Source organism: Malus domestica, chromosome 07 (assembly GCF_042453785.1).
Source record: "Malus domestica chromosome 07, GDT2T_hap1".
NCBI lineage: Eukaryota > Viridiplantae > Streptophyta > Magnoliopsida > Rosales > Rosaceae > Malus > Malus domestica.
Genome location: NC_091667.1, coordinates 18,599,637 through 18,616,742, shown reverse-complemented (window position 1 = coordinate 18,616,742; position 17,106 = coordinate 18,599,637). Strand labels below are relative to the sequence as shown.

Genomic DNA, 17,106 nt, shown 5'->3' with positions numbered 1-17,106 from the left:
GATTCCAACACCAGCCGAGGTTGAGTTACTAGAGCCATCAAAATACATCGTCCAATAATTATCACATGTTTTCACCATGCCAATTTCGACGTCATTGCCCCCAAAATTGTATGGAGAGGGATGTTGAGCTAAGAAATCGACCATCGCTTGTCCTTTTACAGCTTTCTAGGGCACGTATTGCAAACTAAATTCGGATAGCGCCATTGTCCATTTTTCGATTCGGCCTTTCATTATTGGTCGAGCAAGCATATAACGAATAATGTCTATTTAGGCAATGACATGTGTAACAGAAATGAGTATGTAATATCAGAGCTTGGACGTAGCGAAGAACAAAGCCAAACAAAGTTTCTCGAAGGGTGAATAATTTATTTCAGCCGAGTTAAGATTTCGGCTAAGATAAAAAATGGCATGCTCAAGCCTCATATCATTGTCTTGTGCAAGAAGACAACCAACGGATTCCTCCGAGGTCAAGATATACAACTTAAGGGGTTTATTACGCCGAGGTGGCACAAGTACAGGTGGGGTAGTGAGGGAGACCTTAATTTATGTGAAACCATCTTGGTGTTCCTCGCGCTATTCGAATTTGACAAAATCCTTAAGTTTCAAGAGCGTGGAGAAAGCTTTCATCTTCCCTGCCGAATTATAAATGAAACGACGAAAGAAATTTATTTTACCGAGTAGTGATTGTAATTGCTTCTTGGTTGTCAGGGGTGGGGGATCAATGATTGCCTGAGCTTTATTTGCGCCCACCTCAATGCCATAATGATGTACAAGGAAACCTAAGAAGTTGCATGCCTATACACCAAATGCGCATTTGGCAAGATTCATTTTAAGGTTATGTTGGCCCATACGAAGGAAAGCTTGTCGAAGATCATCTAAATATGTTCAGCGACGTTTTGATTTAAGTACAACATCATTGACATAGATCTCAACGATGGTGCCAATTAAATGATGAAAATAGTATTCATAGCGTGTTGGTATGTGGTACCAGCATTTTTAAAGCTGAACGGCATAATGACCCATTCATAAGTCCCGAGTGCCCCCGGGCAACGAAAAGCAGTTTTGTGGACATCGGCCTCAACAATGAAAATCTGGTTGTAACCAGCATGACCATCTATGAAGGATAGCATCTCGTGGTTTGCCACTATGTCGATTAACAAATCTGAAATTGGCATTGTATATTCATCTTTAGGGGTTGCCAAATTCAAATTTCGAAAATCTATACAAATATGTAAAGCACCTCTTTTCTTTAAAACTGGGATGTTGTTTGCCAACCATTCGATGTATTAAGCTGTCTGAATAAACCCGGCTTTTAAAAGTCGAATGAGTTCATTTTTTATGTCGAGTTGTACTTCGATTGAGAATCGAACGGTTTACAACCAGGTTTGATGCGTAATTCGTGCTCGACGAGCGTTTGGTCTAAACCAGGCATCTCATGCTAGCTCCAAGCAAAACAATCCTTAAACTCCTTGAGTAAATTACAAAGCTTGATTTTCATAGGTTGGGGTAACAAAGCACTAATAAATAAACGCCAAGGGTCTTCGGCCGTTCCAACATTTATTTCCTTTAATAGATCTTTGACTTAAGGCCGATTATCTTCAAGCTGGACCGTTGTCTCCTTCGGTGAGGAACTCCCCTAAGTTCACGCTAGAATTCGGTTGCTTGGAAATAGCATACCAATGAGTCAGTAGTCGTTCCATGGTAGATGAAACTGCAGCCTGACGTCCATTCTGTTTGGTATCAGACATTAGGGTCATCAATTAGGTCAACCAACTTGAGTCTTGCGTAATCTTGGTGAACAATCTCAGCGTCAACCTCGATAGCTTTCTGAATTGAGATCTGAGTTGGTCGTTCGTCCTCATTACAACCTTGTACGGTGCTGTAGCCGACGTGATCATCATAATAATAAGCCTGAATCATATTAGCTTCAAATGGCTTATTGTCAGCTGGATGAACCACGACCGATTTTCCATCCCAGATGATGAGGACTTGATATAATGATGAAATGATACAACTTGTTCGGTGAATCCAGTCACAATCCAGCAAGGTGTTATACTCGGTCTTTGAATCGACTATGAAAAACACGGTTATATGATTGCAACCTGCGATATTTACTTCTAAAGGAAGCACTCTCTTGGTTTGGGACTTGTCACCGACAAAGCTATTCATGGTTACCCCTGATGGAATAAGTTCGTCGTTGAAGCGACGTAATGCCTTTATGTTAGAAACAGGCATGATGTTGACTGTTGCTCCACAGTTAACGAAAATTTTGGACACCGGGTATCCCTCAATATGAGCCGTGACATACAACGGCTTCAAATGATGAAGATTAACAGAGGAAAAATGGAGGAACAGTTCGGCAAGAGCTGCCTTAAGTTTATCTTCTCTGCTTGTTTGCTCCATCTTTTTGGTGGCAACAAAACTGATTTATGTTGGCTCATCAGCAACCATATCACCATCCAGAAAGTTTGGCTGAGATGTAGTTAGCTGGAACTCAACAGGTAAGACATGGACCATGTTGATTTCCATGTTATCGAAGACCAATGGACCCATTAGGTTGTGATCTTAGTCTTTCTGGGTTCTCAGGCGAAGTATCTTGCTTATGGGTATCATCCGCCTGATCTTCTTCAGTCGCCACGAGAATCCGTTCCTACGGTGCATCCACCAGATTCGGTTCGTTCTGACCATTGACTTCGGGATTGCTCGGCATGGGGATTTGGTGTTGTAAAGCCTTACGAGTTCATTCCTGATACACGATGCAAGCGTCTCTTGTGTCAAGGTAAGTATCTAATCGTGCTATGCACTCTTTCTCATCGGCCGTGAGGCTGAAAAGGAAAACGGTTGAAAAAGCTCAAAATGGTATCATAAATACTAAAGATCCTCAAGAGAGAAATGGAGGTTGGCAATATCAATATCAATGTACGAGTCTACCTCAAAGCTAAGAACTGGAGCTTCGCGTATATGTTGGAACCTAGCCTTCATCTCCGGGTCTATGGTCTTTTGGATGATTTGTTCGACATCGGGGTAAGTTAATGGCAGATCGAGAGCCTCTTAACATGCTTTTGACAGGCCGTATAAGTCGTTAACTTAATGTTTCTTGTGGAATTCCTGCATGTATTCTAAAAGTGGTGGAGATTCTGTCAGACTTTGATTAATGGCTTTTGCAGTGAAAGTGGAAGAAGTTTGCTTTCGACTTCCCTCCAAAAGTGCTCAAGGTGAGCTTTCATCTCCCCAAGCCGAAGAAGGAGTTTGATTCATTTTTCGGATTCTTCAATCGTGATTTCAAAGTCATGATCGATCAATTTCTTGCCTTGGAGTAACTCAATCATGATGGCCAGAGGTTGTCGATCATCTTCATTATCCACTATTTCTTTCAGCTACCATTTAGTGGCCAAGCTAGTCTGGGCTGCTCGTCGACGAGCCATGCAATCTATTCTTTGACGCCGACGTTTCTGCAATTTGGACAACGCATTATATACACTAGTAGGGGAGTTATAGGTATACCAATGCTGGTCGCATGGCTCAGGTGGTTTGAATGTGTGATGGTTGACTGGTGAACTTGAGATGCCTTAGTTACGCGCATATTACTCCTTGTTGTAAAACAGCACCGAGTAACTTGAGCTATCATAGTTGTGTGCTGGTACTTGGGGGGCCAAGCCGATCAAAAACCTTCCGGCGTTGGCTTGCACCGAGTAACTTTTAGGATGTCGCCACAACGATGGGCGCCTGTTGCAGTATTTGAACCAGAAGTGGTTTTTCTTTTGGCTTGGTTAAGATGACGTTGGCTTTTCACTGACTACATAAGACCATTGACCAATCAATTTCCTCTATGTTGGAGTTCGACATTGACTCGACAATAGCTGGTCCTGAAAAGTCATTCAGTGGTTCGTTTGAAAATAAATCAATCTTCAGTCATGGTCGAGAGTTCTGCTTAAGGATAAATTGCATTGGAACAAACTTGGCCTTCCCTTTTCCTTTATCCCTAGGTAGATAAGCATCCACCATGCTTACCGTCGCCGTGGGGAAAGGGTCGGCGTCAACAATCATTTTTTTCTCAAGAAATTTGAGTTTTCCATTGTCGATCTAACTTTTGATGGCGTCAAAAAATACGACACAGTTGTTCGTCGTATGCTTTTTGAGTTATGGTACTTGCAATATGTTTTTCCTTTCAAATCCTCAGCCTTGGGAAAATTATGCCATGGTTGAAGCTTGACGATTTTTGCAAGTAACAACTAGTTGAAGATGGCATCGGCCTTGGTGATATCAAAAGTATAAATTTTCGACGTTTGGACTGTGGCTTCTTCGGAGGCCTAGCGGGTTTTGGCATCCTTGGAGTTAGCATGAGCCAATGCTTTGCATATGCACAGTCTATCGATTACACTGGCATATTGGGACTCTTCGCCTTCAGTAGATGCATAACTAACCGTAAGGTTTTTTGTAGATTGTCCATCGGGATAGGGACTTTGACTTGTGAGGTATTCTATTAGAGACTTGTCATAGGCTTGAGTCATCCTGGCCAAAGAAGACACTGACATGTCCATCCACGGTCGATAGAATTGCTCATGAAATTTCTCAACTAGTTCCTCCCAACTTTGGATGGAGTTGAGGGAGGTTGATATACCATGCAAATGCTAAGCCGATTAACGAGAAATTGAACAATCGTAGCTTATGGAAATCACTATTAACTTCCCTACATTTAGCAGTGAATATAGCCATGTGTTCTAACGACGACAGGGATGACTCTCCAGCGAAAAGGCTGAAGTCCGGGATCTTTACCCCCTTGGTGTACTCGAATTTTTCTACAAAGGCAGGATATGGATGAATGAACTTTGGAAACTTCGGCCCTTTTTTCAAGGTCGAATAAATCATTCTCTGAACTTCAACCATATCAACAGATGATGTTTCTGCTTTCTAGTCGAATCCGTCTAATCTGCTGGTTGACCCACGACTTTTTTCTAGGTCAATCATTTTGAGTTGAGCAAATCCTATCTCGGCCTATACCGTTGGTAATGGGTTATTCTTGAAAAGAGGCTGCCTGGAACGATCGGCAGGTCCACCTTCGTGGGCTTTATTAACCAGTACTTTGAGCAACCTGTTGTTAGACCTGTAAATTGATCGGGTTTACTGGGTTTGGGTTGGGTTCAACCCGATCTGTTAAGCTAATGGGTCTTAACGAGTCACCCGTTACTTTTTTTTTTTTTTTTTTGGTTTGTTTTACACATTTCATCCAAATCAATTACTACGCCATTTTATATAGTAGAATTCGACTTTCTATCAATTACATGCATCTCCAAATCTTAACATGAATATAAGTAAAACACAGTAATTCTCTTTCTTAAATCTCAACCAATGTCTCACTACAGACTACAGTAGCTCTCTTTCTTCTTCTTGCATTGCATCCTCTGCTGCTTTTTTGGCAACCTTCTTGCATTGCATCCTCTCACTACAAACTAAATATTAGATAACCCATCACAACTAGTTCATACTCGTAGGAAAGAAATGAAATTGCAAATCGGACAGAAGAAACAGAAAACACAAACACCCACAATTCCAATCCAAAAATCAACCAAAACAAAGCACACTCAATACTTGTAACTCTATGGGGGTAAATTAACAGCTCCAATTTACCCAAAAATGGAAATTGTAATTGGAGAATATACAAATAACAAAAAGGTAGTAACTTTATATAAAAAAAAATTAGTAAAATTGCAATTACCCATGAAATTATTTACCTGAATCGAGTTGAGCTTGAGAAGTAAATTGATGGATTTCTGAGAAATGGCGTGAAAATCCAAGTGGGTTTCACTAGAAATCGAGGATTTGAAAGAGGTAAAATCAGACTTGATGAATGCGAGGTCTTTGAGTTGCCCAAGGGTTTGTGATTTGCGAATGAGGAAAGCACGGAAGTGGGTTTGAATCACTCAGGCGGCGGAGTCTCTGAGAGACCGCGAGTACGGAGAGTGGGAATGGTGGGAGGAGAAAGAGGAGTAGTGGTGGAGGGAGGCTTCGAGGGCTTCGATGCGGGAGATGAGGGAGAAGATAAGTTGGTCTTGCTGTTTTTGGTGGTGGAAATGATGTTTTGGGTGGTAGGATTTGTTAAACGGGTGAAAGAAAGAAATGTGAATGCAACGGCGTGCAAGGTAGCGAAAGAGTTAAGAACCTAAGGGTTTTGGAAACTATTGAAATTACACAAAAGTTCTTACTAATGGGTGTTAACGGGTAGTTAACGAGTTTCGCGGGTTCACCCAAACTGACCTGTTATTTAACGGGTTGACTCGTTAACCACCCAACCCGTTTATCACCCACCCAAATACTAATTTTAACGGGTCGGGTTGGGTTGAAAATGTCAGGCCTACCTGTTGTGTACAGCACTATTATCACGTATTTCTTCAAGTATGCTTTTTAAGTCTCGGCTAAACATTTGCTCAAATTGCCGAGATTGCTCTTCGAGTTGTCGTCAAAGAAACGACCTGGTTGGTGGATCAAAGGCCATACCACCATCCTCGTCACAATCCTCCAATATTACTTCGACAAAAATGCCTTTTGTGGTTTTGGTGGGGATTTCTACACCACAAGGCTAACCGCCGAGATTAACTTCATTTTCTCGGCATGTCGCACTTGTAGCTTTAGGTGTCATAGCAGCAAGAGGATTATGTGCCTGTAACAAGTCATCTTGTCCTGGGTTACTAGACTAGAAAATTAATCGTTGATTTTCCCATGACTATTTTCTTTGTTACTGACCGTGTCTCAATGGTTATGAACTTTGTAGCTTTAGCACTGGATCCCACCGAGCTTGCTAAAAATGTTGACCCTAAAAACTACCAAGCATACATGGCGCACATGCCAAGTAATTAATAAGCTAACTACATCATTCGGTTGTGTGCAGGGCATGCCAACTCGTCGGTCGAGTTCGTCGGGGAGTAAAATATGTTGATATGGTGTTGGGCGCACTGCTAACTTTTTAATCTTACAACTGCGGCCGAGGAAGGAACATGTCTCGACCCTTGGGTTCTAAAGCCTGAAGATAAGGCTGCTAATCCTGCGAAGTTTAATTTCAAATTCGGCCTTCAATGTGCCGAATGTAGTAACTTGATAACACCTTACTTCGCCGAAAAGGCTAATGAGATGACCTCTACCAACAAAGACTCGGAAATCCTTGTCGATTGAGACTTGGACAAATAACCAGTCGATCTCGAAGCAGTGATGTTTATCCAAACTGAAGGTGCTCATTGATCGGCTGATTATACGGCTCCAGTGTTGTTTATCCAAACTGAAGATGTCGCCGGTTGCCTTCACAGTACTGTTTATCCAAACTGAAGATGGGTTGGCGAGAAGAAATGGGATAAGGGTAAAATTCTCAAGGTTGTTGAGAAGCTTTGCACATGGCAATTTGTATGTTGATTTAGAGGGGCCCTTGAATGATGCACTCCCTCCTCTATTTATAATATCAAGCCCCCTCATGGCCGAACTAGAATCATACTCGGATTAGGACTCCTCATCCTAATCTGATTAGGTCTCGACCAATCCTAACTTCAATAGGACTTCGAACCAAGCTCTAACAAACCAAATTCATCTCCTAATTCTCAGTATCCTCAGCCTTAGCCTTAATATTCCCTGTTGCACTAAGTTTCGACTACCTCACCCTTATCTAAACCAATCCTCCTCGTAGTAGGATTTGGCCGACCCTTACCGGACAACCCACGATAAGATTCTGGATGAATGCTATTGGGCTAAGATTAACTCTAAGCTCGGCCCAAACAACTACTTAGATCTAATGGAATATATGGTACAAAACCGAGCACAATGACGTTCTAGGATTCATATGGCCGACCCTACTTAGTGGGATAATGCTTTTCTGTTGTTGGATATCTTATAACGAAATGATAGTGTTTGGTTCGTAACCGCTTCCAAAACTTCTCGCAATCTTATTGTAATTTAGCACTGGATTATTTCCATTTGTCTTAAAAGCAAGGTTTAAAATATCGATATTATCCCGATATTTCTATCGAAATTTCCGTGTTTTTGGACTACCGATATTTCTGATATCATCGATATTTTAGACCTTAATAGGAACTCTATGTGGTACTAAGTCACTCATATATCTTACCATGCAATGTATAAAGTGTAAAATATGGTACTAATTCATTATATATAAATGATTATGGTGTGTTTAAACTTCTTTCATTAATTACTACATATTTTCTACACTCACAATGTTTGCCAGCTCGCTATATAATCAACTTTAATCAGTTAAATCCATCATGCAATGCATTTCCTTCCAATTTTTTGTGATCAACTAATAGATAATTGACTAAATAAACATCCTGCAAAGTTTCAATAAAAATTTCCAAGTTTTTCTTACAATTTCCGTGGCTTTTATTCAATTTTTATTGATATCAATAATATCTCGATATTTTTATCGAAATTTCTGTGTTTTTGGATTACCGGTATTTCCGATATCATTGATATTTTAAACCTTGCTTAAAAGAGCGGCAAGGATTTAGCACAAGGAGCCTTGAAACAACAGGATTGCTTATTAATAGGCCGTAAGGATTGTTCACCGAAGATACAAGTGCCATTTGGATCTGACCAATCTTGGATATAAATTGAATCGTTTCAAGTCGTCATTGTATTTAGGTTTTGCAATCGTCTGAGAGTTACAGGCCCCAAACCTAAAATTACCAGGCAACCATGCACAAACTGGTATGGGTAAAAAGAATTGATTTGAACAAAGATTGCCCGTCTACAAAATCAAACAATGATCTATACCTTCGATTAATTACAAGATACACCGCCGCAATTTCAATATCTAGGAAGCATTCTTGAGGCGTATGGATTGCTTTCTGACCATGTGAGAGGAACCGTTGAGAATTCGGAATCAGAATGCTCCCGAAAATTACTGCCAAAAGGTGCGGAACTTGTGTTTTGGATTGGTGATATATTACTTCTTGAGAAACCAGGCTCAGACCCGCTAGTTGTCGTCCTGTGGTTGGGATCCGGACCCATGTGTGCCTTGCTTGGAGTTCTATATGAATCTTCGTAAGATCTGCCTGAACCATCTGCCAACTCCCTTCTCTCCCTTTCTTCAGTTTCCTTAAGAAGAAAATCAACCCACAGATCTGCAAAGGACTGGACTTGGTACGGAACAAAGTCAGGGGAAGAGTCCATGAACGCAGAAATAATTTGAATTTAAAAACTAATGTAGAACTCTGTATCAACGAAAACCTTATGCATGGTAGAAAACCATATGCCAATTAATCTCTTAATCGAAGGGAGACAAAAAAGTACCTGGTTATCAGCAGCTGCATTTGCAGATAATCCAGCTGAGCTGCCTCCCAAAATTCCCCCAACAAGGCGCCCGGGCAGAGAGAAAACTCCACGAACAACACCTTTGCCCGCACCTTGAGAGACACCTATTCTCTGCTTGTCTTCATCTGAGAATCCCAGCATGCGAGCCATAAGATCCAGAACCTGAAGAGCCACATCAAACTACATGAGTCTGGTTACTTAAAATAAAAGGAGATAACCAGGTTTAGAGGGCACAAAACTATTGTCTTGTGTCTGGTGATGCATAACACTTGGTTGGTTTCAGGGAAGTAACCAACGAAAAATTATTATATTCTAGCAGAAACAGAAAAACAGTACGAAAACTTTTGGTAGTGCCCCTCCCCGTAGCTAGTCTAAAGAATCTTCATACCTCTTTACTGTGGTTTCTCTGGAAGTAGGTCACCAGTAATTTGATCACAATGCGTCTGTGAACAAAACCAATCTTCATTAATCCTCTTTTAATGAAACAGCATATAAATAAAAGAAAACTAATGAAAAGGGCTTGAAAACTTAGTTTTAACGATAAGGACAAAATAAAAGGTAAAGTGAATAGTACCAGGCTTGACTTTTTAGTGTAAAAATGTGGTTTTTCGTTAAAGTGAAGAGTACCGTGGGCTTTTCATTAAAACTCCCAAATAATAAATAAACCAATAATCCTTAATGACAATGAAAGAAAGCACTTCTCTGAAAAAGTAAAAAGAAAGAAGGAAATAAAAGAGGGGGGCCTATACTCGAGATACGAGCCATAACTGAAAATTGAAGGCCAAACGAACCCCAATACTCTATCTACCTAAAACCCAATGGAAGGCCACCTGAAAAGTTAAACAGACCAACCTGTCAACAAGATAATCTGAATCTACCGACATCCTATTAAGCCTGGTCATGCTCTGCTCAACAGCTCGGCGTAATTTTGCATTGTCTTCCTCAAGTTTATTTACTCTGCTTTTCCAATCTACTACTATTTTTTCAGCTTGTGAAAGCTTGGACAAAATTTCTTCCTTCTCCTTCTTTGATGCTTCCGCCTGATGATCCGCTTCCTGGTAGAATCATAAACATTTAAACTCCGATATGCCTATGCCTGTGTGTGTGAGCATATGTGTAGGGGTGTGTGAGAGAGAGAATGTGTGTGTAGGTGTGCAGGGTGGACTCCAGTTTTACGCATGTTAAACATTGTGAACTTAAATAGTAGCAACCATCAGAATATACAGAGCTTAAATTCGTGTAAATGATGCAACTTTATATGATATAATCATGTAAGGAATAATCTGATTGTTCTTGTCGTCAATAAGATTATCCTCAAAAAACCAAACAAAGTAGCATGATTTGCAAAATCACAGTGATGGAATACCAATGTAACAAATGTACTGCAAGAAATATTATATAACACGAAGCAAATTAGAAATTGCATACTCAGACGAAATCATTTTGAAAATACAAAGGAAAAGAAAGCAATCATACTTTCAAGAGCCGAGAAAGCTTAGCTGACTCTTCTCTTGCCCGAGACAAATCTCCTTCCAAATGTTCCTAAACATAGAAGGAAACTAGCATCAAAACAATAATCTGGGGATTTGTACATCAACACAAAACATGCCAAATGCCTTCCTTGATAATACAATTGGCACACAACCAAAATCAACATTTATTACCTTAGCTTCAATTTCAGCATAGTACTGACCAAGAGCAGTTTGAAGATTCAAAAGTTCAACATTTTTGTCATCTATTGTGCTCATACAGCTTTCAAGTCTTTTATTTAGATCATCAATAACTTCCTTTGATTTCTGAATTTCATTGTTGTTGCTCATCTTGAATTGGTCCTGATTTGCTATTGCCTGCTTCAAAGCTTTCTCCAAATGTATTATTTGAGCTCTTTGATATTCGTTACTTTCTCGGAGTTCTTCAATAATTTTGCTGTCTTCATCCATTTTTTCAGACTCTTCAGATTCCTAGAGAAAGTATAAGCCATAAGCTAAAATAAGACATTAATTTTGCATGACATTTCATTTAGGGGGTACTGGATGTAAAACGCACCAAAAATGTTTTCCGTGCAATAGAAAACAGTATACTTGTAAACAGAATTTTTTTTGAGAAGATACTTGTAAACAGAATTACGCAAACAAATTTGTGGAGTTCTTTTCTAAGTTTCTACGAAAGGAATATTTAACAATAAAACCATGATAAAGATATAAAGACTCAATGAACAAGAGGTCCATCTTGAACCTGATTCATAGATCAACATAGAATTAAACTACAAATTGGTCATCTTAATTTAAATATAGAAAGTTCTGTCCTATTCCTACCCCACAAAAGCTCCCAGATTATGTGCCGTCTTTTCCAACTCCCTTTCTTCCCGTCTCAGTCATCTCATCTCTCTTACCAATTACAGATAATGAACAATTGAAAGCTCCGTCCTATTTCCACCCCACAAGAGCTCCCAGATTTAGTGCAGTCTTTGCCAACGCCCTTTCTTCCCGTCTCAGTCATCTCATCTCTCTTACCAATTTACAGATAATGAACAATCTCTAGATGCTGGAGACATCTACCTCAAAACGTATCTCAAGAACTCCCATCTTATATCTACCCCCGAGCCTATCCCAAAAGTTCTCTTTGTCTTATAATAATCTGGAAATTCTTCTACAATAGTGAATATATAATATTTGCTGAAGATGATATGGAGTGTCAAAGTTCATATATTAGCAGAATATATCATACAAAAGCAAGCATAGGTCCATCTATCATTAACAGTCATTAAACTTTCTGCTAGCCTGCAGTCACTACCTATTGTCCCCCTCATTAAATTTAAGGGAACTTTAATAAAAAGCACCCGGTACTGTTCACTTTAACGAAAAACCACATTTTTACACTAAAAAGTCAATCATGGTACTATTCACTTTACCCTTTATTTTGTCCTTATCATTAAAACTCAAAGTTTTCAAGCCCTTTTCATTAGTTTTCCTTAAATTTAATTATGAGAGTGCATTAGATAGAATAATCCACTGAAAAATATCCTTAATCACAATCCCATCAATTTCATAGTCAAATGGATCACAATGGAAAAAATAAATATTTTTCATGCAATATCATATGTCATGCACCACAATGCAAATAATGAATGTTTGCAGGACAAGTAACCTTTTCTAACAAATGCTGTTTAAGGCGTGACAATTGTTGCAATGCTTTGTCCCTTTCAAGACGTGTTTCCTTCAAATTTTTATCAAACTCTCGTAACGATTTCTCCATTTCTTCCTTTCCAGGAAAACTTTCTGAAGATTCTACCGTCTGCACAAAATTTTAAAATACTGAAAATAAGCAGAAGAATTGTTGTCAAAGTACAAAGAACTGAGTTATATTACCATGCATAAACATATTTAATACAGTAAAAACGCACGACCCCACCCACACCTAATACTCAAAGGGAGAGGGATTAGGACATACGATGCCATCCTATTGCAGGAAAAAAAGTAAAGATTGTATTCCCCAAAAAAATTCTCAAAAACGGGATTACCTGCATTTCACTTGCGGTCCTGCCCACTTTCAAAGCACCCTCAAGTTCATTTTTCTCCACCTATGCAATGACATAGTATTAGGGTTGATTGTCAACGTAACAAAAACTCTCATAAAAAATTTACGACAAAATAAAGTACTACTATTTAGCAACCTTAAGACTATTATTTTCCTTCTGCAGGTTTGCAATTAACCTTTTCAAACTCTTTGCACCATTATTTGCATTTTCATCCTCCCATCTATTCAACTCCATTTGCAGTCGATTTATCTCAGCCGTTTTCTCATTCAACTCATTGCTTATTTTGCTAATCTCGACGGAGGTCTGCCAAAAGAAAGTACATGCATACCAAAGACAAGTCAGAGCACCAAAAAGAACATACATGTACATGTATAGCTGCCTCCATAAATCTAGCCCTTGATGTCTGAAATAAAGTACCGAAATCTTTTTGGATATTTCCAAATTAAAATGGTAATGATGCAGAGTAGAAGAAACCCGCATAAATTACACATACACATGGGTAGACAGATACAAATGGCTAGTGCAAAAATAATGAGCAGTCAAGAGCTCACAATAACCATACAGAACCTAAATAAAGGCATTTGGTAAAAAATATATGCATCTAATATCAATGTCTCTGATAAAATTTGAAACTCACCTTTTCTCTATCCAACTTCAGAAATTTGAGCTCTTCCTGGATTTCTTTATTCAATTTCTGTTGTTCTGCAAATCAACGAAGATTAAATAAAAAAAATTACAAAAATGTTCAAGATGACTTGTAGAATCCCTTCTGAATCTTTGCATAGCAGTGTACCTTGTAACTTTTGATGCATATTTTCCGACTGATTGCGTTCTTTTTCAAGTTCCATCCGCAATTTTTTCATCTCAGCAGTAGCTGGCACTGCTGCTGGGGACCTATTATTCTCTTCTTGTAAATCTGCAAGCTCCTAGAAGGCATTTATACATCTGTTGTCAAGTTCTTTCATCATTACAAGAAAAATAACATACTGGGGATCTACAAAATAAATTTGAATTCTAACTACTCCCAAAACTGCTCTAGATAACTATTATGGGCTTCAGTCTCTACAGAATTCCAGGCTTTATCTTATTCTAGTATGTGGTTAGATTGGAAAGCTTTTATAATCTAGGTTGTGTGGTGTATGTTTATGTCATAGTGGATAGTGCCTTAGAATATATGCTTCTATGATTTTTTTTTTTAATACTGTTTCTATGTTAGTTGTGGCCATTTGTACACTCCTTGTATAATTTTATTGTTTCATCATTTTTTGTTTCTGGAAACAGATTATAGAAAGAAAAATCAAACACCATTGGAAAAAGGAGACAGGTAGATCTAACTGAAAAAGAAAAGAATACAAGGTGCATTACCCTTTCACTCCCTTGAATATCTGAAAGCTGAGAAATCCCATTGCTTATATCGTCTTGTGTATGGACAACACCATTCTGTTTCTGATGTCCAGAGTATCCAATTTTTGCTGGACTTGTCACTTTATGCTGTCTGTTGGGCAACTGATTACTGCTTCCCTGAGTCAATTTGAGGCTAACTTAGCCAATTATCAGAGCTCAAGGACAACCAATGACAATGAGACAACTAAATAATTTTTGCTAACTCAATAAAGTAGCACATGTGAAATTAATAAACTATATGGAAGCAATTAATCCACTTCGTAAAGGGGTTAAGGATCTGGAACTCTGCTATGGCAGTTAAACTATACAACTCTCGATTCAACTACTTTATTAATTCCCTTCTTATTAAATGTTCAGATAACAAACATGCAGACCAAATAAATAACAAGTAATCAGTTTTTTCTGACCACTAAACCTCGTAACATATGATAACAGATGTATCATAAAGGAAGTTTATGATTTGATTGAAGCTAACCACTAAGTACTGGCAAACTTACTGAACAGATTCATTGCAATCAAATGTTAATGATGACACAAGTAGACTTTGTCATAAGTTCATAACAACTACCTTGAGCACGTTGACTCCATTAGCAGCTGCTTTGTGATTTTCGTTTCTAGATGCATTCAGAGATGCAGTTGTTGAGTCCAGATTCTGTTTCAATAAGCCATTTTCTTTACTCAGTCTGAAAGTTTGATCCTGTCAAACGTGAGGGCTTCAAATGTTAAAAAGGCATGCTGTAATGTATTTTATCAAGATGCCACTCCATACTGAATATAAGGTGCACAAGTCCAATTAGAGATACCTCCATCAAACACAATAAACAAAAAGGATGAAATTGATAATATAATTTCATAGAGTCATCTGGGTACCTCTTTTTCCTTTAACAGAACTGCATAGCTTTTTGATAATGCTTTTATTTCTGCCTCGGATTCTTGAAGCCTCTTAATTTCCGCTTTGTATTGTTCAATCTAAAAGAAAAGGGAAAAAATGCAGATCAGAATATCATCATATACTCCATCTGATGAAACAAACCAAATAACAGCTGTGAAAGACGAGGGGTGCAAAAAAGTCAACATGAACAGTGACCAGTGATGATGATAATAAAATATGGAACAAGACTCCTCTAAGAATCAACTTTATGTTTCGTTATAGATAGATTTCTTGACATGAACTCAGCTTCCACTAAAATACATTTAGTGGTGTACCTACTTGTATTAATATTTAAATTAAGGTCAAAATTAACAAAAACAACATACAGAAGAGTGAATGACTCTGAAACCCATTCATCCGCTCAGACACTAGATAGAATGCTAAAATCATATCCATATTAAACGTCACAAACCATAGGGCTTTCCTCGGGAAAATGAAGAATAATAAAACTTATACTTGGTGCATGGATGCCAGGCCATATAGGCAAATATCTTAGACCTCCTATAACCGCTGCTGCTGCATAAGTTAGATAAAATGTTGACCCTCACACTTCTTATTGACAATTCTGCTTCAGGGCCTGTAGCAAGGGTTATTAGACACAAAATATTCGTGCATTCACAGCAATGCACTATAGTTGTGTGAAGTTTAGCAAATAAATACATCAATTTCTGAATTACTGACACCTACTAACAGGAAGTATCCAAATTTTGTATTTTGAAAAACATAATCATCCCACTCACTAATTACTACACATAATACCCCATTCAAACTCCATTGCTCACAACCTAACCCCGCAAATTAATTAGAGACTCCCATTTCAATACGAAAATAAACCACCATTTGCAAATCTACCTCCCTTTCGAAGTTGGAATTTGTACGCCACACGCAGATGCCGAAAGAATCAATGGCTCACTAAGATAATAACCAAATTCTCAGCAAAAATACACATAATCCTAAATCCAAACTCATCGAAATCGATGGAAGCATTCATTATTAACAGCTAAAAAATTCCCAAACCCAAACATAAACCAAATTACACAAATTGCCAAAAAAAAAAAATCACAAACCTCGGGACTAAATGGGAAATCGATGCCATTGGGGATCGGAGAGCGCGAGGGGGACTTGGAATGGGCGAAGCTGTGGGAATTCCTCCGATCAGATAAGGAAGAAGCTTGGCTTCCATTGATAGCGTAGATCTCGTACTCTTCGTCGTCGTCTTCGTCGTCGTGCACGTCCTGAGCCATCTTGTTGAGATTCTCCTTCAGGTTCGCAATCGTGCTCCACATCTTTCAAAACCCTCGAAAAAACCAGCGAAAATTCAAATATCCGCGGGTGCTTTAGCAGGGCGCCAAAATCGTTGGAAAGTCGGAGGTGAAATTTCTTGGACTGGGGATTGAAATTTGGGATTTGGGTAGATCTGAGGGGGGCGAGGAAGAAGGGGCGAAGCCTTAGCCAAGGGATGGAATTTCGTAATTAAAGTTTGGTTTTTTATTTTACAGTTAGAGGACACGTTGTGTAACTTATGAAATGGTGAAGCAAGCGCAAGAAAAGAAGGTGTTTTTTTTTTATTTTTTCCAGTGCGTTCGGAACACGGGCACTATATTAAATGTTATTATACAATTTTTTTTTTAATATGATATCTACACACCTCATTTTACTTCTTACATACTTTTCTAATTTTCGGTCGTCGGATCAGATGAATTAAAGAAGATCAACAGACAGAAATTAACAAGGGGTGTGTGAGAAGTAATTTGGGGTGTGTGGATAGCACATCCTTTTTTTTAAGTATCTTTCCATGTATATAATAATGTAAGGCATATGTTTGTATTTTGGACACACTGAAAAATCCCCCAAATAAAATGGTTAAAATGCTTATGAAAGAGAAGAGTAGCAAAGATAGATTTGTTATGCCACGTAGAAAAAA

The 17,106-nt window shown here is 38.7% G+C and overlaps 1 protein-coding gene across 1 annotated transcript; it reads right to left on the bottom strand.

The window, feature by feature from the left end:
- Positions 1–8,602: 8,602 nt before the first annotated feature.
- LOC103439158 (golgin candidate 3-like) lies at positions 8,603–16,719 on the bottom strand. The gene is made up of 15 exons (XM_008377706.4): positions 16,250–16,719; positions 15,122–15,220; positions 14,820–14,948; positions 14,213–14,368; positions 13,641–13,773; positions 13,485–13,549; positions 12,983–13,150; positions 12,830–12,889; positions 12,457–12,603; positions 10,974–11,270; positions 10,786–10,851; positions 10,162–10,364; positions 9,698–9,752; positions 9,289–9,471; positions 8,603–9,129 (listed from the first exon to the last, which is right to left on the bottom strand). The coding sequence occupies exons 1-15, from the start codon at positions 16,466–16,468 to the stop codon at positions 8,803–8,805; spliced, it is 2,307 nt and encodes a 768-aa protein (XP_008375928.3). The 5' UTR covers positions 16,469–16,719; the 3' UTR covers positions 8,603–8,802.
- Positions 16,720–17,106: the final 387 nt, after the last annotated feature.

Bases quoted from the DNA above. Each gene is read 5' to 3' on its own strand.
- LOC103439158 (XM_008377706.4), bottom strand. From the start codon at position 16,468: ATGTGGAGCACGATTGCGAACCTGAAGGAGAATCTCAACAAGATGGCT. The intron at 14,949-15,121 runs GTACCCAGATGA...CACGTTTGACAG, and splicing joins TTCTGTTAAAGGAAAAAGAG to GATCAAACTTTCAGACTGAG. The intron at 13,774-14,212 runs GTAATGCACCTT...AATGCCTTCTAG, and splicing joins ATATTCAAGGGAGTGAAAGG to GAGCTTGCAGATTTACAAGA.